The sequence below is a fragment of the Bos indicus x Bos taurus genome, chromosome 8 (genome assembly GCF_003369695.1).
Source record: "Bos indicus x Bos taurus breed Angus x Brahman F1 hybrid chromosome 8, Bos_hybrid_MaternalHap_v2.0, whole genome shotgun sequence".
Lineage (NCBI taxonomy): Eukaryota > Metazoa > Chordata > Mammalia > Artiodactyla > Bovidae > Bos > Bos indicus x Bos taurus.
The window spans coordinates 27,342,210-27,366,976 of NC_040083.1; the positions used below are offsets into that span (position 1 = coordinate 27,342,210).

At 41.0% G+C, this 24,767-nt stretch overlaps 1 protein-coding gene across 8 annotated transcripts in view; it reads left to right on the top strand.

The window, feature by feature from the left end:
• Window positions 1-24,767, top strand: part of BNC2 (basonuclin 2) — a 485,381-nt gene that overhangs the window by 127,627 nt on the left and 332,987 nt on the right. Inside the window, exon 1 of one of the 8 annotated variants that reach the window (XM_027549188.1) lies at window positions 18,758-18,883. The exons of the other annotated variants lie outside the window; for them this stretch is intronic. Coding sequence (XP_027404989.1) covers window positions 18,773-18,883 — 111 coding nt within the window. The 5' untranslated portion in view covers window positions 18,758-18,772. Of the gene's footprint in view, window positions 1-18,757; window positions 18,884-24,767 lie in introns of those variants that run through there. 8 annotated transcript variants of the gene reach the window in all.

Sequence of the window (24,767 nt, forward strand, 5' to 3'; positions counted from 1 at the left end):
ATTTCAAGTGATAGCTAAAGTAATGGGTTGCTGGAAAGATCCATCTGCTCCACATCACAAAGAATGTAACTATGTATCGTTTTCAAAGTTTATTTTGAAGGAGGGTGGAGTTCTCAATGGAGGAGAGGGTGGTGGTGAGAAAATAAGGTTGTTTTTAAAGGAATATTTATGGAGCTTCAGAGAGGGGGCAGACTGGGCTTGCTGATTGATACCCGGGATATGTTTTTATTGTCTAGCAAAATATTGGACGCAGCTGTATGTAGAAGAGTTCCCCTTTGCCAGTGCAAGCGTTCCCGTCAAAAACCCGAGTCCATTACCGCTTGCCGTACAACTTGTTTGATGCAATAGTGAACACAATTCCACCGCAGATTTAAGAACTATTTATGTGAATTTTATTTCCTTGTTCAGTCACTGAATCATACTGTACTGTTGGCATGGTAAGGTTTGTAATTTGTTTTCCTGTGCGCGGAGTGCTTTTCTTCCGCTGAATGTTCACTTCTGCATACTTTTTTTAGTTAGGCATTATGTCATTACCAAGATATACAGTTATTTAATAATGATTTATTGTAGTCATTTATTCTACCAGCTGTGGCACATTTTCAGTGGAATTTGTACATCAGATTTATACAGAAATTTACCAGGACATGCATTTCACAATTTAATAAAACATACTCCAAAATCTTTTTGTTTTTGAAATGGGTAGTTTTATGCTGACACATTGGGTGGAAGTGTTACCTTAACAACCCTTGTTAGTGTTCAAACTCTGCCGTGTCTATCCCACAACCATCAAAAGAGGAATCTCTGAGGTCTGTTAGATACCCACTTTTGGGCGGTCCGCTTTACTTCCAGACCATTAATGTCATGTTATGTTTGACCTGGGATGTTCACATGATATTAAAGGCCAGAGAAACATCCTGACACGAGGCTCTGTGCATTTCCATATGTTTTAATCACTATTAAAATACGCATGCAGAATCATTATAGAGGGGATCTAGTAGATTAAGCTCATTGTGAGGCCTACGTGTCACATTTTCTCTCCCTTCTCAGAATTCACTGGCCACTAACCATGTGGAATACATTTAGCTTTGGCAGAACTACCAGCTCACACTCCTCTTGCAATTTCTTTGTTATGATACAGATACAAGTTATTATATTTTCCTTTTTTCTTTCTTTTTAAAAAAATATTGAGATTTTGTTTGTTTACTTTGTGGTATATATTGGTTTAGAGAAGGACAGAATTTAGAAAAGGAGAGTGTACAGATCCTTTATAACTCGTAATTTGTTTTTGATCTGGCAGTTGGAGAGTCTGTCTTTGAAATGCCCAATTGCCAAGTAATTTGTAAAAATGACTTGTTTTCTAAGACTGCATGAGAATTTTAGTTCTGAGATGAGACTATGAATTCCAGCTCCAGTCAGCTGGCAGTTTTGTCGGCAGCAGCATGGGACCATCTCACTTGACTTAGTACTTCTGCCCCAGCACATTGACTTCATCCATCAGTTATTTTAATATTTGTGAAGACATGGTCTTAATGTGCCTTTAAGCTGAAGTTTACATGATACTTAATTATATTTAAGGCAGTAGACTTGGCCCTATCTAAGATGGAAACCAAGTGTTTGAAAATATTGCAGCCTACTAAATTTTTGTAGTAGTTTGTATTTGTTTATCATGTTCAGGCACTCGCTAGGTAGGATGTAACAACAAAGAGTCAAAGCAGCTTGTCATCTGAAATGTAATTCAGTTTGTCATCCGATCTCTAATTTCTTAACAGATAAAGTTTAAAACTTGCTTAGAAATATCACGCAACAGTTAATTATGTCATCAGATCGGAATTCAAGTCACAGTACATTAAAAAGATCCTTTAACCTCATCTAATGAAAATATTAAAACAAATTTAATAAAAACATGTACATAGTATTGAGCTCTGGAGTTCATCTTGAGTGAATTAATATTTCTAGAAAAACTGTTACAACTTTTTATGATGCAGTTGTGTGCTGTATGGACTAATGACTCCATGGTATTTGGTATTTATTTTTATTTTGAGAAAAAGAAATCTGTAAGGCAAGAGAAACTGGGAGAGGTATTTTTAAAAAATATTTATTTGGCTGCGCCAGGTCTTCGTTGCGGCGTGCATGATATTCAGTCTTAGTTGCAGGATGTGGGATCTAGTTCCCTGACCAGGGATTGAATGTGGGTCCCTTGCACTGGGGGGAGCTTACAGTCTTAGCCGCTGGACCACGAGGCAAGTCCCAAGAGGTTTTTTTGAAAGGGAACAGAGATGAACTTTTCTTGAGAGACTTCATTGCTGATCTCTTTGGTGTGGTGCAACATTTTCCTTAAAGGCACTTAGCACTTATACAATAAAAAGATCGTGGAGAAAGACTGACCTCTTTTACATTTTTTCATTCAGTACTCCAGTGCTCAAAATATACTAGGTATCTTTACCAACTTTAAACTGCAAAAAGAAAGACAATTTTATGTAAGTTCCTAGTTCTGGATTTAGTTTTGGCCTTATCAGTGTTTTCAGGTTTTTATTCTGGGCTTACCTGAAAAACTTTTTAAATTGATACATTTGAACTTAAAAAGGAAGGCAGAGTTCAGGGACAACAAATTGGTTTCATCTTGTGGGTGAATTTTGACTGACTGGTGGTGAATGATTTAAGAGGCTGAGGTGGATCAGGAGGGAAAAAAAAAGTTCTTGCTCAGTTAGCAATGCCTTCCATAGCTGCTGAGGGAATAGTCAATGGAAACTTGACCTGGATTACTCTGCCTTGCAGAGAAACTCCCGGAAGTTACTATAATCCTTCATGCAGTCATCATGTGTTCATATCTTCAACCAAGTTTCTTAAAACAGGCCTGAATGCCAGGCAGCGTGCCAAGCATGGCAAGAATAAGGAGGTGGAGCAGACATGAGTTTACTTTCAATCCTTGATGGGCAGGAGGCTTAATTGTTCATTAGTAAAAATGCAAAGTGTGGTAGGCAGCAGTTTTAGAGAGATGATGATGGTCCAGCTGAGAGAGGTGGACTTCTAAGCAAGTTGTAAGGTAGGAGGATATTTAGTTGCAGAAATCTGGCAGATTCTAGACCTACATTGTGTTTGCTGATTGGGTATGCCAAGCGTTCTGGAGGGATGCCCATTTCTGTTGGACAGTGATAGCTGATCCCCTTGTCAAATGTATATATAAAACATTTTCCATGTGCTCAGTCACTTCAGTGTGTCCGACTCTTTGTGCCTTCAGGGACCAAAGCCCACCAGGCTCCTCTGTCCATGGGATTCTCCAGGCAAGAATACTGGAGTGGGTTGCCATGCCCTCTTCCAGGAGATATTCCTGACTCAGGGATTGAACCTGCATCTCCTGCATTGCAGGTGGGTTCTTGACCTGCTGAGCCATTGTGGAAGCCCCATAACATTTCCACAGTGCAAGGCAAACACACTGGAAGGAGCTGGGAGGCAGAGGATATGACCAGTCTTCCATATGAGCAATAAAGCCATTTCATATTGGATGAGATTTCAGCCAGAAACACATGGTAAAGAATGGAGGATAAACATATTTCAGTGTTTAGATTTTTATTGGAAGTCTGCATTCAAATGGGTATATCTTTGCTTTTCTCCTTTGCCTTTTGCTTCTCTTCTTTTCACAGCTATTTGTGAGGCCTCGTGAGATATCCATTTTGCCTTTGTGCATTTCTTTTTCTTGAGGATGGTCTTGATCACTCCCTCCTGTACAGTGTCACAAACCTCTGTCCATAGTTCTTCAGGCACTCTGTCTATCAGATCTAATCCCTTGAATCTATTTGTCACTTCCACTGTATAATCGTAAAGGATTTGATTTAGGTCATACCTGAATGGTCTAGTGGTTTTTCCTACTTTCTTCCATTTAAGTCTGAATTTGGCAATAAGGAATTATGATCTAAGTCACAGTCAGCTCTTGGTCTTGTTTTTGTTGACTGTATAGAGCTTATCCAATTTTGGCTGCAAAGAATATAATCAGTCTGACTTTGGTATTGACCGTCTAGTGATGTCCTTGTGTAGAGGCTTCTCTTGTGTCGTTGGAAGAGGGTGTTTTCTATGGCCAGTATGTTCTCTTGGCAAAACTCTGTTAGCCTTTGACCTGTTTCATTTTGTATTCCAAGGCCAAAGTTGCCTGTACTCCAGTTATCTCTTGACTTCCTACGTTTGCATTCTAGTCCCCTATAATAAAGGCAAAGGAGAAAAGGAAAGATATACCTATTTGAATGCAGAGTTCCAGAGAATAGCAAGAAGAGATAAGAAAGGTTTCCTCAGCGAGCAATGCAAAGAAAGAGGAAAACAATAGAATGGGAAAGACTATAGATCTCTTCATGAAAATTAGACACCAAAGGAAAATTTCATGCAAAGACGGATACAATAAAGGGCAGAAATGGTGTGGACCTAACAGAAGCAGAAGATATTAAGAAGAGGTGGCAAGAATACACAGAAGAACAAAATACAAAAAAGGTCTTCATGACCAAGATAATCATGATGATGTGATCACTCACCTAAAGCCAGACATCCTGGAATGTGAAGTCAAGTGGGTCTTAGGAAGCATCACTATGAACAAAGCTAGTGGAGGTGATGGAATTCCAGTTGAGCTATTTCAAATCCTAAAAGATGATGCTGTGAAAGTGCTGCACTCAGTATGCAAGCAAATTGGGAAAACTCAGCAGTGCCCACAAGACTAGAAAGGGTCAGTTTTCATTCCAATCCCAAAGTAAGGCAATGCCAAAGAATGTTCAAACTACCGCACAATTGCACTCATCTCACACACTAGCAAAATAGTGCTCAAAATTCTCCAAGCCAGGCTTCAACAGTATGTGAACCATGAACTTCCACATATTCACGCTGGATTTAGAAAAGGCAGAGGAACCAGAGATCAAATTGCAACTTCCTTGGGATGATCAAAAAAGCACAAGTGTTCCAGAAAAACAGCTACTTCTGCTTTATTGACTATGCCAAAGCCTTTGGCATAGTCAAAGGATGACAACAAACTGGACAATTCTTAAAGGGATGGGAATACCAGAGCACCTGACCTGCCTCCTGAGAAATCTGTATACAGGTCAAGAAGCAACAGTTAGAGCTGGACATGGAACAACAGACTGGTTCCAGATAGAGAAAGGAGTACGTCAAGGCTGTGTATTGTCACCCTGCTTATTTAACTTATATGTAGAGTACATCATGTGAAATGCTGGGCTGGATGAAACACAAGCTGGAATCAAGATTGCCGAGAGAAATATCAATAGCCTCAGATATGCAGATGACACCAAACTTATGGCAGAAAGCGAGTAAGAACTAAAGAGTCTCTTGATGAAAGTGAAAGAGGAGAGTGAAAAAGTTGGCCTAGAACTCAAGATTCAGAAAACTAAGATCATGGCATTCGGTCCCATCACTGCATGGCAAATAGATGGGGAAACCATGGAAACATTGGCAGACTTTATATTTTAGGGCTCCAAAATCACTGCAGATGGTGACTGCAGCCATGAAATTAAGAGACACATTCTCCTTGGAAGAAAAGCTATGACCAACCTAGACAGCATATTAAAAAAGCAGAGACATTACTTTGCCGACAAAGCTCCGTCCAGTGAAAGCTGTGGTTTTAATACTAGTCATGTATGGATGTGAGAGTTGGACTATAAAGAAAGCTGAGTGCCGAAGAATTCATGCTTTGTTCTGTGGTGTTGGAGAAGACTTTTGAGATTCCCTTGGACTGCAAGGAGATCCAACCAGTCCATCCTAAAGGAAATCAGTCCTGAATATTCATTGGAGGGACCGATGCTGAAGCTGAAACTCCAATACTTTGATCACCTAATGCGAAGAAGAACCAACTCATTGGAAAAGACCCTGATGCTGGGAAAGATTGAAGGAGGAGAAGGGGACGACAGAGGATGAAATGGTTGGATGGCCTCACCAGCACAATGGATGTGAGTTTGAGTAGGCTCTGGAGGGAGGCCTGATGTGCTGCAGTCCATGGGGTCACAGGGAGTCAGACATGACTGAGTGACTGAACTGAACTGACACTTTTATTAATGATAGAGACTACCTTTTAGGTAGAAATATTTAACTCTCCAGTACTTGTATTGATATCACATAGGTGTAAAATATCAAATTTTATCTAATACATGCACTTGTTTTGGGAGGTTCCTCTACCATCATTTACCCAACTCCAGTGTTCTTGCCTGGAGAATCCCAGGGACGGGGGAGCCTGGTGGGCTGCCGTCTATGGGGTCGCACAGAGTCGGACACGACTGAAGCGAGTTAGCAGCAGCAGCAGCTACCACCATTTATCCTAACTAGAAATCTTTAAATTGTGTTTGCCTGCTTTTATCTTGAAAGGTAAAATAAGATAGAATTAAGTATCAGTTCTTACACATCCTTTGGAAAACGAAACAACTCGAAATTGTTTCTTACTGTTACCTACTGTAGGTTTTTCTGCCCCATGACAGACTGTCCATTATCTGTTAGTGTCTGGTATGTTAGGGCCTATATAGCATCGTATTGAGTTGCCCCTGACATAAACAGATGCAAACCCAACAAGCTTCCTTGCTCTTGGAGCTAACATTCTAAGGGGGTGTTTGAACGTGACACGCATCCCCTAATTGAATACTTCTGCCTCACAGCTCTGTCTTTCTGGTACATCTTGCACACTGTCCAGAGATGAAACACAGCTTCCATTCTTTAACTTTTCAGAAATGTTAAGTCTCAATTTCAAGGCCTCTACAGTTTGTCTGTATATTAACTAATTTCTTAACTTACAAACATCAGCCTAAGGAGTGATGCTTTCTTACAGTATTTTTATTTTTGCCCCTCCACCCTTTGAAATGTTCTCTTTGTCTTTTGATATTCTCCTTAGCCCAAGAAACTCAAGCTATATGCCTCTTTTTGATAAAATTTCTTTGTCTCCTGGAAGCACTGTAGCTAATAACACAAGCACTGACTCTGGCTCTTCTTTAGTAAGAGAGAACAGTAAGTTGTATCTCCTGTTTAACTGGTGTGTTGTGTTTCATCTTTCCAATAACACTGTAAGTCAGGTGGAAATAGAGGGCCTGGTCCTTAGTGTGCTCAACTCTTTCCAAATATGAGCACAGTTAAGAACCAGGGAAAAAAGGTGCTTTTGAGCACCCTAAAGAGACGCAATAAAGCATCTAAGCTTGGATGTTCCCCTCACAGTGTGTTTTGCTAATTGCTATTACACAAATAGTGTAAGAAGTGAGAAAAAGTGTTCGGCAGCCTATTTGGAGAAAACAGACTTCCCATCCCTCCTTAAAAGTAATCTGCTGTTAACCAAATTCTTAAAGGTATTTCCAGAAATCGTTTACTGCAAATATAGAAGTATTTATTAGCCCTCACCAGGTTTTTACTTCTTTGCACTATATTTATGGTTCTTTTTCTTGCTTCTTACTCATGATATATTTGGAGGTGTTCCTTATCACTAGTGCATCTCCCCTTATCTGCTGCTGCTGCTAAGTCGCTTCAGTCGTGTCCAACTCTGTGCAGAACCCATAGATGGCAGCCCACCAGGCTCCCCCGTCCCTGGGATTCTCCAGGCAAGAACACTGGAGTGGGTTGCCATTTCCTTCTCCAGTGCATGAAAGTGAAAAGTGAGAGTGAAGTCGCTCAGTCATGTCCAATTCTTAGTGACCCCATGGACTGCAGCCCACCAGGCTCCTCCTCCGTGGGATTTTCCAGGCAAGAGTACTGGAGTGGGGTGCCATTGCCTTCTCCGCCCCCCTTATGTAGGGGGGATATACACACATACCTCTGATAAAGTTTAATTGATAAATAAGACACAGTAAGAGATTGACAACAGTAACTAATAATAGATAGTTACAACAGTGTACTATAACAAGTTATATGAATGGAGTCTCTTTACTCTCAAAATATTGGGTTTGCCAATAAGTTTGTTTGGGTTTTTCTATCAGATGTAACAGAAAAACCCAACTGAACTTTTTGGCCAACCCAATACATATGTACAAATTTAATGCCTTTTCCATCTTAGCTATACCCTAAGACCTTAATGGTAGTTTAGGAATGTGGTAGCAAAATTAGCTCAAATTTCTTTTTCCTTCTTCACAGTTTTACAGATAGAAGATTCATTCTTATCTTAGATCTTAGCAACCTCGGCATATGATATTTTCCCCTTACTAAGTCAAGAATTTTCACCTTTCTAGGCACAGGAGGCTTATTTAAAGCTTGTCTATGGCATATCTGAATTGCCAGCATCACCACTCTCATGCTTTGGGGCCCTCAGTAAGTAAAATAAGGACAACTTAAATATGAGCACACTGATAGTGCAAGAGTCACTGTGATAACTCCGGTGGCTACCAAGTAAAATAAGGATGACTTAAACATGAGCACCCTGATACCACGAGAGTCACTGAGATAACCCAGGTGCTTACTAAGTGACCAGTGGGCTGAGTGCACTGCCAGAGGTGTGACTCCCCTCCCAAACAGGACTGAATCGTTGGGCGAGAGAGTTCATCATGCTCTTCAGAATGGTGTGCAGTTTAAAGCTTATGAATTGTTTATTTTTGGAATTGTTCACTTAATGTTTTCTGACTGTGGTTGACCGCGGGTCACTGGAACCTGGAAACATGAAAGGACAGAGTAGGGAGGACTGCTGCTTTTTCCAGTTTTATTTCGTCTTAGCTATTGCTTAATACTCCTTTGGTAAGGCTTCTAATAAAATCAAACTGCAAGTCCTGGAAGTAGGAAGGTGGCAGATATTAGAGACACAAGAAGTAATCGCAACTAACTACAAAAGGACAAATGATGGATTTTAAAGTTTAAAAACCAAGCAGAAAAAAAAAAAAAACAATCAGTGCTCCTCTCACCCTTAGAAACTGTAAAAGTATCACTACATATTAATTTAATGTTTCAATGAAAACTTTTGATTATCAAGAAAGATGTGTCCTGTTTAAAAAAGTATGCGCTGAATATGTAGCATGCTTTCCAATAATTCTTGTCTAAAATGGTAGATATCAGAGAGGCGGTGCAGGGTATGGAGATGAGCACATCTTTTGAAACTCAACCAACTTGGTTTTGAATCCCAACTTTGACACTTAATTTAAGACCTTGGCCAAGTGGGTCAGCTTTCTTAGTTTCAGTTTCCTTATTGGTGAAATGAGAATAATAAGATCTGTCTCATTGGACCCGTGAAGAACATATGAAAAAATACTTTATGCTTTCCACGGTACCTGGCACACAACAGGTGGTCAATAAATATAAAGTTACACCCCCCAGATTCTTTGCCTATCAAGAACAATTAATTTCCTATGAGCTCCGGATGCTGAGATCTTACTGTAATTTTAACTTCTAGAAAACTTATTGAGGATATAAGAAAACTTAATATCACAAAGCCTTGGACATACTAAGTACGCCAAACCTAGGCGTAGATTTATTTTGTTCTGTAACTCTTAAGTGTTTGGTTTGGTTCTATTCATATTCTTCAGCAGAATCATCACGTCTTTAGAATGAAGTACCCATGCACCCTGTGAAGATGCTCAACAGCCAAATGGAAGAATCTTCAGCAGTGATGTGTTTGTAAATGTTTCACAGCTAGTTCATGGGGGTAGGGGAGCTCGGATCTGTCCCTTTTGCTGATGTGAACTTCCAGTGTGAAGTCAACTGGCTTGTAAAATTGGTAAGAGTTTAATGGCTAGTTCTCACAAGTCGACTGAGTGGCCTGGTATAGTACTGGATCCTCAATCCTCTTGACCTCTGCTTTAAACTTGATGTAAAAGTAGTTTGGGAAATGCAGGTCTTAAAAAACAGTTCAGCCTGCCTCCAGCTTATTTTGTTACTTTGCCTCAGTTTCCCTGTTTGTATAGCAAAGCAATGGGAGTAGATCAGTTTTCTAAACGTCTTTTGTTGTGGTCTTATAATTTAGCATTAGGGCTTCTCAAGTGGCGCAGGAGTAAAGAATCCACCTATCAATACAGGAGATGCAAGAGACACAGGTTCAACCCCTGGGTTGGGAAAATCAGTTGTTTCCGACTCTTTGTGGCCCCATGGACTATATAGTCCATGGAATTCTCCAGGCTAGAATACTGGAGTGGGTAGCCTTTCCCTTCTCCAGCAGATCTTCCCTCCCCAGGAATCGAACCCAGTGTTCCTGCATTGCAGGCATATTCTTTACCAGCTGAGCCACTAAGAAGCCCAAGAATACTGGACTGGGTAGCCTATCCCTTTTCCAGCAGATCCTACCAACTCAGGAATCGAACCGGGGTCTCCTGCATTGCAGGCATATTCTTTACCAATTGACCTATCAGGATGCCCATCTGGGAGCACAGACTAAAAGGAGTGGCTTCTGCTCCACCCGGCTGGACTTTTGTTGTGAAGGAACACAGATTTCTAGTGACTGCTCTGTCTTTGGTTCCTTGATACTTGCCCTGTTGCCCAAAGCTGGGAATCCATAGTTTTCATTTAAAATTTCCTGATTTTTTTAAAGCGTATTGACTATGAATTCAACATACTTGCATACCCATACACACTCATGAAGGGAGCCAAGCAAAACAAACTTGGCCAGAGGGCTTCTGGTTAGGAATCTCTTCTCATTTGTATATGCTGCTGCTGCTAAGTTGCTTCAGTCGTGTCCGACTCTGTGCGACCCCATAGATGGCAGCCTACCAGGCTCCCCCGTCCCTGGGATTCTCCAGGCAAGAACACTGGAGTGGGTTGCCATTTCCTTCTCCAATGCATGAAAGTGAAAAGTGAAAGTGAAGTCACTCAGTCCTGTCTGACTGTTAGCGACCCCATGGACTGGAGCCCACCAGGCTCCTCAGTCCATGGGATTTTCCAGGCAAGAGTACTGGAGTGGGGTGCCTTCTCCACATACGTATATGCGCAGCACCTAGTATTTATTGAGTACTTAAGTGCTAGGCACTCAGCTAGACCTTTGGCACTAATCAAAATGCTTAATTTTCACAGCACTTTGGTGAGCTAGTATTATTTCCTTTTTATAGATGAGGAATTTTGGCTTCGGAAAACTAGTAACTTGCCAAGGTCACGTGATTAGTAAAAGGTTCCATAGGTATTCACACCTATGTAATCTGACTGCAGAACCACTTGGGCACAACTGATTGTGGATATCTCTGACAAGCTTCATAAGCACACATAGAACACAAATAGCTGAGTATAAAGAGTGGATCACGACTGTTATCTAATATTAGCTCATTCGTATGCCCCGATACAGTTGTGTGGATGCCCTGCTTGATATGATAGAGCCCTGGAATGCTGTCTGCTTTCACACTTTATCTGATTTTCCTGATAGAGCTCAGTGAGGCCAGCATGATAGAGCTCTGTGAGGCCAGCATCAAAATCTCACAGGGAGTTTCTATTTCTTTTTTGTCACAAACAAGACATCTTGAGCTCTGGGGCAAGAACAGTGTCTTTGCAAACCAAGGGCAAAAGTTCCCTCCCTTTTTGTTGCCATATTTAAACCCCGCCCATGGAAGTGCTCCAAGTGGTGAGTGATGATCACTTCCTCTGGGCAAGGGTATGAAGAATAAAAGTAAATGTAGCAGGAGGAGTAAATCCCAAAAGACAGAGATAAGTACTTGAGGTCAGAGACTGCATCTTTTATAGTTTATCTACACACCAAGCTCATTAATATGAATAATCATCTTAGCTGTAGTGGTTGTAGTAGCAAAAGCAATGTCAGAAATTAGTCTTGTCTTACATTTTTACATCAGCTCTTTCATTATTTCTAGGACTCAGGGTGGTCTCTTTGAGAAAGTGAGAAAGTGAAGGTCTCTTCCATGTTTCTCCTTTATTTCCACTTACTTTTCCTACCCATGTTAAATATTTTTCAACCTTAAAAATGCCAGCTTATGAGGGTAAAGGGCTTACTTGCAGTGCAGGAGATGTGGGTTCGATCCCTGCGTCAGGAAGGAAAGGCAACTCTCTCCAGTATTCTTGGCTGGAAAATCCCATGGACAAAGAAGTTCGGTGGGCTAGAGTCCATGGGGTCTCAAAAGAGTTGGACACAACTTAGCAACTAAAACAACAACAAAAAACATGGGGGTAAAACTTTAAGAAGAAAGACCAAAACTTGTGTGTAGACATCTCTATATTTATCCATTTGGATTTTTCCCTTGGGATATTTTGGAACACCATTAGACACTGTAAACCTCTTGATGGTTTATTCATTTGGTATGGAAGGGGACAGAAGAAAAAGAGCCAGTCCCCCTGGCTATATTCTTCTCAATACTCTATATCCATCATGTGAATGGAAAGAACCCAAGAATCTTCATTTTCAGCACTGTATCTTAGCCTCTGGCTCCTGGAGAAAACCAGTGTGGTTCAGATGTGGGATGGGAAGAGTGGTTTGCATTGGCATCGGCCTTGCGGGTGCTTTGGGGCTGGAGCACACTCAGCTGTGGGTTACAGATGCTTGCTCTCCAGTATTAATGTGGCCAGCATGTGAAACCATGGCATCCGCAATGCTACACAAAGGTCCACGCCTCTGATAGTTTGGGAAATAACTCCCAGCTGAAGAAATTCCTTCTTGAAGGGCTGAAATATATTCTTGAACATAAGGTCATTTTCTTTCAGAGGGGTGGAACCTGGAAAGAGAGGCCTGATGACATTGGACTGGGCACGAGGGACTGTATCCTTGGGTGGCTACAGTCTCGGGACCTTGAACTGAAAATTGGAAAAAAAAAAAAAGTGCCACTCTAAGCCTGAGATTTGTGAGTCCCAAATTCTATGATGTGCATGTAGCAGAGAGCTTGGTACATGCAAGCCATTGGCTAGTTTCTTTGGAGATGTCCGATGCAAAGCTTGAGTGGTGGTGGTTGTCATTGGGTCTGACTCAGGGTGAAATGTTCCCACCAATTTTAATTTCCCTGAGTTGTCGCCATTGTTGGTAGGACCAGAGAAGAGTACATGGAAAAGAAAGAAAACAAGCATAGGGTTGGGTGGTGCTCTTTTTGTAAATTCATTAACCAAGATGGTTTTCAGGTCCCAGAAATACGTGTTCCGTCTCACGCATGTGGCCTGTGCTTCTCTCTAACCTCTCATGAGATGGCCAGAAAGCTCCCATGCCCCGTTCAGGGAGTGGGATGGTCTTTCTTGTTCAGGTGCAATTTCCAATGAAATAGTAGCTTATAAGTATTTAGAAGTTAGTTTATTGACTCTTATTGCACTTCTGAGCACCTAATAAATAATTTATTAGTCTGATGGATATGTGGCTACCAGCTATGGGGCATGAAATATGCACTGTTTGTCTAATACACTGTAGGGAGACCTGTTTATAAAGTATTTAGTATTGGTTTTATAATGCACTGTTGACAACAGGAGACCACGAAGCTCAAAGATCAATCTCATTTTGGCCCACAGTATTAATGCTGCTTTATAAAGCTCTATGACAGGTTGCTTAGACAGTGGTCCCCACAGAAAGGACTAGGTTAGGAGGGTGGGTGGGAGTGGCTGCCAGCGCAGCGGATGAATGTCTTTGTCCAGGTCCCCGGGGCGACTGTTTGCCGGTGGCACAGGTTGGCCAGGTGACTCAGTATTTCCCTGTTCTCTAGAGGGATTCTGTTCTGAGAGTGCCTGGAGACTGATGGTGCAGAGAGCTGGGGGACTTGGGCCCATGGTGGCAGCTCTGAATACCGATCGCAGGAAGGGGTGAGTCTGTGCTCCCCTCAGCCTCCTCTTGCATTTGCTCATCAAGTGACATTATTCCACATCTTCCAGTCCTTTGTTCAGGTCACAGATGTGACACAGCATCGCTTTTTTAAGAACATATTTTTATTGGAGTGTAGTTGATTTACGATGTTGTGTTAATTTCCACGGTAACAATAAAGTGAATCTGTTGATACATATACACATATCCACTCTTTCTCAGTTTCTTTCCCATATGGATCGTTACAGAGGACTGAGTAGAGCTCCCTGTGCTATACTGTAGGTCCTCATTAGTTCATCTGTTTTTATAGTAGTGTGTATATGTCAATCCCAGTCTTCCGGTCTCTCTCTCCCCTTCCTATCCCTATCCCCTGGTAACCTGAAGTTTATTTTCTACACATGTATCTATATTTCTGATTTGTAAATAAGGTCACTTGTACCTTTTTAGATTCTGTATATAAGTGATATATGGTATTTGCCTCTCTGTGACTTCACTCAGTATGACAATCTCTAGGTGCATCCATGTTGCAGCAAAAGGCATTGTTTCCTTTTTTATGGCTGAGTAATATTCCATTGTATGTATGTACCATATCTGCTTTATCCATCCCTCTGTTGATGGATATTTAGGTGGCTTGCATGTCCTGGCTATTGTGAATAGTGGAATGTCCTGGCTGCAGTGAACGTTGGAATGCGTGTATCTTTTGTTGGTGGGAATGTAAACTGGTATAGCCACTATGGAGAACAGTATGGCGAGTGCAAAAACTAAAAATAGAGTTACCACGTGACTCAGGAATCCCACTCCCGGGCATATATTCAGAGAAAGCATAACATTTTTTGGTTTTTGTTTGCTTTGGGGAATTTCATTAGCTAGTTCATAAGTGTTTAAAAAAACCAGGTGGTAAACACTTAGAATTGGAGACGTCTAAATAAAAATTAAATAACTTTATTCAAATCTTGATAAGAACGAAATCCTCTAAGAATGCTATAAGGCAAAGATGTAGGTGTATTATCACAGTTAGTGTGTACGTTTGGAACAAGGCATTTTTCAGTTTTGTATTAAGATCGCCTTGCTGGTTCTAAGCATTTCACTTCCCAGATGGGAAATGGGAGCTATATTTTCTTGAACCCAGTCTGCTTGCTCGTAACTTGTCACAGTTTTGAAGGAAACAAGGCTGAGTCCTTTCTGCAGTTTGCCATTGCTTTTATCCTTCACCGATGCAGAGTTTCATGTTATTCTCTCCTGTCTCCTCTCTTGTCAGTCCTTGATGTCTTCCTGCCCCGTCTCTCTCAGCTAGTGCCCTCATCTTTTCTGAGATGATCATATCCTTTGTGTAGCTGTCATTTAGTGAGCATTTACTATGTGTTAAGCACTCTGGTGGGCCCTGGCTTACCAACAATAGATGAAACTTTCTTTCAACAACTATACAGTTTAGTGGGGGAGATGGATAGTAAATTAGCTTTTTACATGACCACTTTTGATATATATATGTGTGTGTGTATTTTTTTTTTTTTTCACCACGGAATTTTTTTCTCTTACCTTTTGGTTTCTGAAAAAAAAAATTTTTTTTCTCCTCCTTTTTAAAAAAATACTTATTTATTTGGCCATACCAGGTCTTAGTTTCTGTATGTGGGGTTTTTAGCTGTGGCTTGTGAACTCTTGGTTGTTGCAAGTGTGATCTAGTTCTCTGACCAGAGTGAACCCAGGCCCCCTGCATTGGGACTGAGGCATCTCAGCCATTGGCTCACCAGGGAAGTCTAGGGGTACCCTATTCATTTGTGCTCTTGGTCACATGCTCTCCTAAAACCCTTTTTATATGATTTTCCCTCTGGCTTAGATCTTCAGTATCCTCTTCTCCCCTGGTTTCATCCCGGTTGCCTGTAATCGACTCTTTTTTTTTCCCCTGTAGTGAAAAACAAACCATCTACACAGGAACACAACTAACTTCTTCCAAGCCCTGCGGACTCTCAGACCACCTTCTCTTACTTTACTTGCTTTCTTTGCAGAATTTCTCCATGGAATAGTTTCTGTTTTCTACTTCTTCTTTCCAGTCTAGTTTACATAATTTCTATACCTATTTGCCCATGAAGACATCTCTCTTACAATACAGAATATAACATATTGCAACCACAAATATATAAGGAATGATATGATGAATGCCCATTTTCTTAAGCTTAAGAACTAATACTGTACAAATACGTCTCAGCCCCTGGTTACCATCCCAATTATATTGTGCGTGCCTGCTCAGTTGCTTTGTCGTGTCCAACTCTGGGCGACCCTACGGACTGCAGCCCGCCAGGCTCCTCTGTCCATGGGATTCTCCACACAAGAATACTGGAGTGGGTTGCCATTTCCTTCTCTAGGGGATCTTCCCGACCCAGGGATTGAGCCCACATCTCTTATGTCTATCTGCACTGGCAGGCGGGTTCTTTACCACTAGCAGCACTTGGGAAGCCCTATAATTACATTGTACCCACTGCCACTTCCTCAGTCCAAGACCAGCCCTCCTAGCCTAAAGCAGGATTCTGACTTTGGTATTTCTCATTCCTATGTACTTTGTTTTGCTCTTACTACATTTACTACTACTTGTTACTACACTTGGCTTTCAGTTAAGTTCAGTCGCTCAGTCGTGTCCTACTCTTTGCGACCCCGTGAATTGCAGCACGCCAGGCCTCCCTGTCTATCACCAACTCCCGGAGTTCACCCAAACTCATGCCCATAGAGTCGGTGATGGCATTCAGCAGTCTCATCCTCAGTCATCCCCTTCTCCTCCTGCCCCCAATCTCTCCCAGCATCAGAGTCTTTTCCAATGAGTCAACTCTTTGTGTGAGGTGGCCAAAGTATTGGAGTTTCAGCTTTAGCATCAGTCCTTCCAATGAACACTCAGGACTGATCTCCTTTAGGATGGACTGGTTGGATCTCCTTGCAGTCCAAGGGACTCTCAAGAGTCTTTTCCAACACCGAAGTTCAAAAGTGTCAATTCTTTGGTGCTCAGCTTTCTTCACAGTCCAACTCTCACATCCATATATAACCACTGGAAAAACCATAGCCTTGAGTAGACGGACCTTTGTTGGCAAAGTAATGTCTCTGCTTTTCAATATGCTATCTAGGTTGGTCATAACTTTCCTTCCAAGCAGTAAGCGTCTTTTAATTTCATGCTGCAATCACCATCTGCAGTGATTTTGGAGCCCCCAAAAATAAAGTCTGACACTATTTCCACTGTTTCCCCACCTATTTCCCATAAAGTGATGGGACCAGATGCCATGATCTTCGTTTTCTGAATGTTGAGCTTTAAGCCAACTTTTTCACTCTCCTCTTTCACTTTCATCAAGAGGCTTTTTAGTTCCTCTTCACTTTCTGCCATAAGGGTGGTGTCATCTGCATATCTGAGGTTATTGATATTTCTCCCAGCAATCTTGACACTTGGCTTTACTGTACTCTCAAGGAAGTAGTGTGGTTTCTTAGAATATTTAAACCTCTCTGAATGCTGACTTCTCTTGCCATTGAGAATATAGAATAATCACAGTACCCCTGTTGATGTTGTTCCTTCTGTCTTCTCCCACAATAGCCATCCCACAATAAGCATCTTCTTCCACAGTAAGCATCCCAAGATGCTTACCTTGGCCACTGTCTTTTACCTTTTGGGTCACTTCTCTGTTGATGACTCTCAGATCTGATCACTACGGTGTCAACCTATTTTCTGAATGTTTCTAATTGCCTAGACACCAGATGATCAACTGTTTTCTCAAACTGAGCTTACTGTATATTCCCACCAACTTGTTTGTTCCCATGTCTGTTGAGAGTGCTACTGTTTTCCCGGGCTCAGAATTTCAGAGCTTCTGTGCCATCTTTGATTCTTCTCCTTTGTTACACATGTTAATCATTCTCGTCCCCTGGGTTTTTACCTCCATGGCGCATCTTGCTCTTTTTTCTCCAGGCTTATTACCTGGAGCCTTTTTACCCAGATTGTTACAGTAGCTTCCTAATTGATGTCTTCACTTCTGTTTTTTCACACTGCAGTCCGTCTGTCTGTCTGTCATACTTTTGCTGGATAAATCTTCCAGTATGGTAATGATCACACTGTGCTGCTGGTGAGATGCTTTCAGCAGTCTTTACTGTTGATGGATGATGGGATAAATAGCATCTCTTCCAAGTAGTGTAGGCTTCCCACATAGCTGAATGATAAAGAATCCTCCTGCCAGTGCAGAAGATAAGGGTTTGATCCCTGGATTGGGAAGATCCCCGGAATGGGAAGATCCCCTGGAGGAGGAAATGGCAACCCACTCCAGTATTCTTGCCTGGATAACCCTCTGGACAGAAGAGCCTGGTGGGCTACAGTCTGTGGGGTCCCAAAGAGTCAGATATGACTGAGTGACTGGGCATGCATGGCCTAGTGGCATACCAGCCCCTTTTCAGTATAATAGTTCCCATTGACCAGTCCACCCCGTTCATTCTTCATTGTTCTACACAGATCCCACCTTACTTTCCAGTTCAGCTGGACCACTTTTCTAGGAATACTGTCAGTTAAGTTCCAGTGCAAATGCTGCCTCTGCTTAGAAACTTCCTCCTCCCACACCAGCTAGAAGGAATCTCCTTTTCTTAAGTCCTATACCCTTTGACCACTATCTCTCTTAACATGTTCTGTGTTTCGTTAAGGTTGCTTAGCCAGATAAGCATGCTGGTTTATCTCCTGTACTAGATTATAAACTTCTCATGAGTAGGGTCTGTGTCTTAACTTTCATGTTCCACACACCTTGTATTTGGCAAGTAGGGCTTTGATCAGTATTCCCTATCAGTGGCTAAAAATACTTAGTTGAAAATGTGTGTCTTAATAACATGTGGAAGAAAAGAGAGCTAGCAACCTAGCTAGTCAGGGCCAAAAAAGTATATGCCTTATCAATTAGCAAATCATTCAGCTTTTCCCAATGCATTACTTCTGTTCTCTTCAGGATTTGTTTATTTGATGGCTGGATGCTGTCAGCCTTGAAGACTTTTAACTCTTAAAATGTGTTTAGGTGGTTAGAGGAGTGTATTTGTAGTTTTTTTCAATATGTTTTCATGTACTCAGTGTCTCCAAATAATACTGTCTGTAGAGTATGTGTAATTTTCCATTCAATCTCTGAATAGGCATGCTCAATGTCCACTCCAAATAGCCATAATTACAAGTCAGAGGACAGGCTTAGCGAGCGAGGTGGGCAAGCCTGTTTCAGGGTTCCCTATTGTAGGGTTGATCCTTCTCAAGTTGAGGTGTTTAAGCCTCTTGGATACACTCCCATTCTTGCATCACCTAGATAAGTTAATTCACACACAAGTATTCTGCCTCTCTCCCTTTTACTGGCTTTCACAGTCATACTTATTTTGTGAAACTCAGGTATTTACTTCACGGTCACACTTCTTATCTTTAAAAAAAACCATTGCTAGCAGTACATTTAGTGGCAGTTACATGAAAGGTTTGTGAATGTGAGCAAGTATCTCCCTTCTTTGGCCTCTTCTCTTTTCTCTCCTCCTCCCCCCGCCCCTGATTTTTCTCCTTTTTTCCTTTCTTTTACATAGTTCTCTTTATTGTTTTCACCATTTTCAGTAGTAGTACCATTTACCTGGGAAGCCCCAGTGTCCTCTATCTCCATCTAATTGGTGCTTCTGAGTATGATCACTTTGTAAAAATTCACCAACCTGTATACCCATATGATTTGTGCACTTTTCTGTAGGGGTGGTATACTTCAGGTCTGACAGTTTACTACTGCTACTGTGAATGGCAGTAGTCAGCAAAGAGTCAGACAGGACTGAAGCAATCTAGCGTGCATGCACACACAGGACATTACCTGGCCTTCAGAGGCTTTCCTTGTGCCTCTTACTGACACTGCTGCTACTGCTTAGTCGCTTCAGTTGGTGTCCAGAGTTGGTGTCCAACTCTGCGATCCTATGGACTTCAGCCCGCCAGGCTCCTCTGTCGATGGGATTCTCTAGGCAAGAGTACTAGAGTGGGTTGGCATGCCCTCCTCCAGAGGTTCTTTCTGACCCAGGGATCAAACCCAGGTCTCCTGCATTGCAGGCAGATTCTTTACTGCTGAGCTACCAAGGGAAGCCCCTCCTTATAAACATTCAGTTCAGTTCAGTTCAGTCGCTCAGTCATGTCCGACTCTTTGTGACCCCATGAATCGCAGCACGCCAGGCCTCCCTGTCCATCACCAACTCCCGGAGTTCACTCAGACTCACATCCATTGAGTCAGTGATGCCATCCAGCCATCTCATCCTCTGTCATCCCCTTCTCCTCCTGCCCCCAATCCCTCCCAGCATCAGAGTCTTTTCCAATGAGTCAACTCTTCACATGAGGTGGCCAAAGTACTGGAGTTTCAGCTTTAGCATCATTCCTTCTAAAGAACACCCAGGACTGATCTCCTTTGGGATGAACTGGTTGGATCTCCTTGCAGTCCCTTATAAACATTACTGCTCACCAAGTGTCATATCACTTTTCAGAACTCAGTTAACCATTAATTCTTTCTGTTTTTAATATGCTGTTAATGAGTTTCTAGCATCGAGTTCCTTAATTTTGAAGACAGTCTTCGGGTGCATTCAAATTTGCTTTAACATGTTTTCATTTAAATATGTACATATATGATAGAGCCTCTGTTTTTTTCTGAAATTTATGAAACTTCAAGTTTTTTTTAATTTTTACACTAATTTTTTAGGTTTGTGAATTTCATATAAGGGGATACCTTCAGCATAGTTGCTTTATTCTGTGACAGCTCTTAAGGCAAGAGTTGGGTTAACTCATTCTTCCTTCAGGACAGTAATTTGAACTATTATTATGATAACTTCACTGGGGCTGCAAGTTTCTCAGGTCTTCGGACTTTAGAAGGAAGTAAATAGAGAAATTAGCACTATCTTTACAGCTCTTCCTGGTCATACAAAAATAATTGCCTAATGTATGCTCGTTTAAGGAAACATGTTACTTGTCATTTTCCTCTAGACTTTCTCATAAAACATGAACTTCAGGTTATGCTAGGAAGAAGCCATTGTCACTGTCTATAGCTGAAAAAAGATGAATAAACTCATTTTTCTGTCTTTAAGTCCGAACAGGGTAGGTAACATGTTTGATTTCTTTTTTTCCCTTGAAGGCTGAGATTCATGCTGACCTCAGATGCTTTTGCATCTGCAAATAGCCTGATTCTAAGGATTCATCATTTCCCTAACATTTTACAAACGACCTCATCCACCACACCCTGTCCAAGTTCTCTTTATTTTTATTTTTTTATAGTGTATCAAGGGATTATGGCATTTGGACTTGTCCCTGAAAACACATCCTTGATGTGTTTCTCTGAAATCGAGCCCCTGATTAGGCTGTCAGCAGATGCTGTATCACATGGATTGTGCCAACTGGTACTGAGACAAGTGTCAACCAGAATGGTTTCTCCCTTTCGCCAGGGAAAGATGAGGTGCTTAGGTAGCATTTGCTTACGGGAGATGTGCCTATCAGTGCCGAAAGTTACTTAAATTTCTGCCCTGTTCAAACTTCATTTTAGGAGGCTTGTCTTCCCCATAGTCTGAGATCACACGGTGCTGCTTTTTCAGTGTACAAGCTTTTCCCTCAGTGTAAGTGATCAATTTTGGGGGGTCAACAGTTGTTGTTATTTTTTGGTCATGTGCTCTAATGTGATATTCCTGTGAATAAACACCAGAGCGTGATTTAGTACCCATGCTGCTTTGGCAAAAACCAGGCTCACCAAAACCCAAAGGCATGCCTGCCTTTCTTGTCCCGAGATCTTCACCGGCTCTCCTGGCTGAGGTTTCTATATGTTGAAGTGCCCAGTCCAGGCTGCCAGAGCCATCTGGTGAGGCTGTGGTTGTATATAGGACATAACATGTACAGTTTTAACACAGACTCATAGAGCAGAGAGGGGCCAGTGATTGAGACTGGCAATCCAAGGGGGCAGACTATTTTTTTTCTCTTCCTTCATTTGAATCTGTAAAGATCTTGAACTGCATTTTGAATTAGTTAATCCATGAGCTGTTAACCCAAATTTATGTCCCAAGTTTTTAGAGAATAAGTAATAAGATTGTTGTCTCCAAAGAGAAAGATTTATTGAAGAATACAGGTGCATAGTTCAGTACATTCATAAGGAGCAGACACAGGGTTAGAGTCAGTAGTTGGCAGACATGCTTCATCATTTAAATCTAAATTTAAAGGCAACTGCATTCAAGTTTACTTAGGTCTTCCAGTAAATTAATACACGAATGAGAATCTGAAAAAAGTTTTCTGATTTCCTCAAAATTTAAATGCAGAAATCCAGGGCTTCCCTTGTGACTCAGCTCGTAAAGAATCCACATGCAATGCAGGAGACCTGGGTTTGATCCCTGGGTTGGGAAGATCCCCTGGAGAAGGGAAAGGCTACCCACTCCAGTATTCTGGCCTGGAGAATTCCATGGGGTCGCAAAGAGTCAGACGCGACTGAGCGACTTATTAAAAAAAAAGAAATCCAACTGTTAGAATCCAAAATGTTTCTTCATGATCATCAGACTTCTGTAGAGCCCTTGGCTGTTGAAAGAGAGGTACTTCAATTCTTACAAGGCTGGTAATGGGAGGAAATTAGGAGCCAGTGGAGCTGAGAGATGTAGGTGTGATAGATGAATCTTATTTGTGAGGATGGGCCTCTCCAAGTGTAGTGAAGTGAAGTTGCTCACTCCGTATCTGACTCTTTGTGACCCCATAGACTATAGCCTACCAGGCTCCTCTGTCTATGGCATTTTCCAGATATGTTCATATCCAAACTCCCAGTGGCTCACATAGTAAAGAATCTGCCTGCAGTGCAGGAGCCTCGGGTTTGATCCTTGGGTTGGGAAGATCTCTTGGAGAAAGGAATGGCAACCCACTCCAGTATCCCTGCCTGGAGATTTGCATGGACAGAAGAGCCTATCAGGGTACAGCCTATGGGTTCGCAAAGAGTCAGACACGACTGAGCAACTAACATACCTTATGAGCTCCTTTTTAATCTTCTTCCCACCTTCCTTTCCCCCGTAGCATGCAGGCAGAGTAATAGTTCATCTTTTCTCTGTGTGTGTGTTTTTTTTAGAGGAGGGTGAATTTTCACTGTCCTCCCATCAAATGACCTATGTGACTCAAGAGAAAACAGGCAGCTTAGATTATGATATAATTATTCACAAAGGGAAAACCTCAGTGGAAATTATTGTTTTTACGTTTTCTCTATTCTTGATAATGAATCAAAAAATTTTCCCCCTTAGCCTCACACAGAAAATGAAACTCACAATAAGGTAGGGATGGCAGGTCTCACAGGGGAAAAAGGTTGCTGTCAACTTTTTTTCTCCAGAATATGGAAATTTGGGTGGATTATCTGTTCAGAGGGGGTTTCCTTTATTAATTCTTTTTCCTTTTTTTCACTTAAGACATCTGTTAACATTTCACACAGCCCAACAGATGTTGCAAAGCAAGTCCCATACTTTGTTTTCAGGAAAAATGACATTTCCTCAATTGGTTACCCCCACCTCTGTGACTGGTCCCAGCCTGCTGCTTCTGCATAATTTGCATATATTAAGTTATATACGTTAATGCTATACGAATTTGTAGCTTCAGCATTCTTTTTATACTCTGAAGTCTGATTTGATTAGAAACTAGTTTACCCGTTGAGGGTTGAGCGGTCATAACATTTTAAAAATCTCCTTTGAGAAGAGCAGCCTAATTTTGCAGATAGGTTTGGATAGCCAATAACTTAATTTTTTTTCTCTATAAAATAAGTGAAGTACAAAAGCTTGAGTTGTTTTACCACGAGGAAGTGCTGATTGTCATGCGATGTGGAGCGTCATTTTTATTATTTTGGCAAGAACAGGACAGTTTTGTCTTGACAAGCCATTAGATGAATACCAGTGTGTGTCACATGAAAAACCACTGATCTTTAACCCAGCTCTGTACTTAACCAAGCCTTGAAAATGAATAGTGCATAAAAGAAGAGCAAAGGCCAGTTTACTGTCATTACAGATTACAGAATCTGTTAACAGCTGCTGAACTGAACCCAGGGAATTACAGGTATTGTTCCATGAACCAGCGGAAGTCCTAGAGATGCTTGTTAAACTGTGTCTATAAATCGTACATTTATTTGATATTTGCCTAGGATTTACATTGCTGGAAACATAGCTGAAAAAAGGAAAATCCTTGAGTACTTTCTCTGTGTACTAAATGCATGCCTTTATCACAAAACCACATATATTTACATAGAACTGTCTCAGTGATACTTCCTTACCTTCACTTATGGAACTTATTTTAAGAAAGCAATGTGTTTTCAAAGAAATTAATAATGAACATTAAAAAGAAAACAAACAGTATCCCCCCCTCAAAAAAAAATCACACATACAAACATACAAAACAAAATCCTTAGCTCATTTGTTTCTTCAAGGTGTTCATTGTGGCTAATATTTGTTACCAACTTGTGATTTTTTTTTTTTAATGGAGGGAAAAATCTAACCCATCTCAATACCCAAATATTGAAAAGATCAGTAACATTTAAAATAGTCGGTTGTGGGAATTATTGCTTACAGAGCTAACAAGAGAAAGAACACACTTTCTAACTCTGCTGGTGGAATTGCATTGTGCCTCCCTGTAGTCTTGTTATCCCACACTAACTGAAATGCAAATTCTTTGTAACTAATTGGATCTCATTGAGGGTACATGCACAGTATGTAGTTATATGCAAAAAGGTTTTAAAAACTAAAATTTCTTTGTAATTACAACTTTTGATTACTATCTGAAATATTGGTATCTATAGTATAGGTTTAGAATATATATATATTTAATTTTTTTATAGATTACTCAAAAACATGAGCTATGAGATACTTGGTAAATGCCAGCTCAGAAGTTAGGGGGCAAATGTTTGTTTACAGGAATCTGTAAGTTGGATTTTATTAAAGTCTTGTGAGAATGAAGAATTTTTTTTTTTTGAAGTTTAGGATTTAGTATCTTAGAGCCAATACAATGAAGTCATGCTTATGTATAACCCTTTTGTTGGAAGATTTTAAATGTGAAAACATCTTAAACATAAGAAATCACTTCCAAAAACTATTGTCCTTTTGTTTTTTTCTTCAGTTCTCCGGTTTACTTTAATATTGTAAATTGCATCTGAGT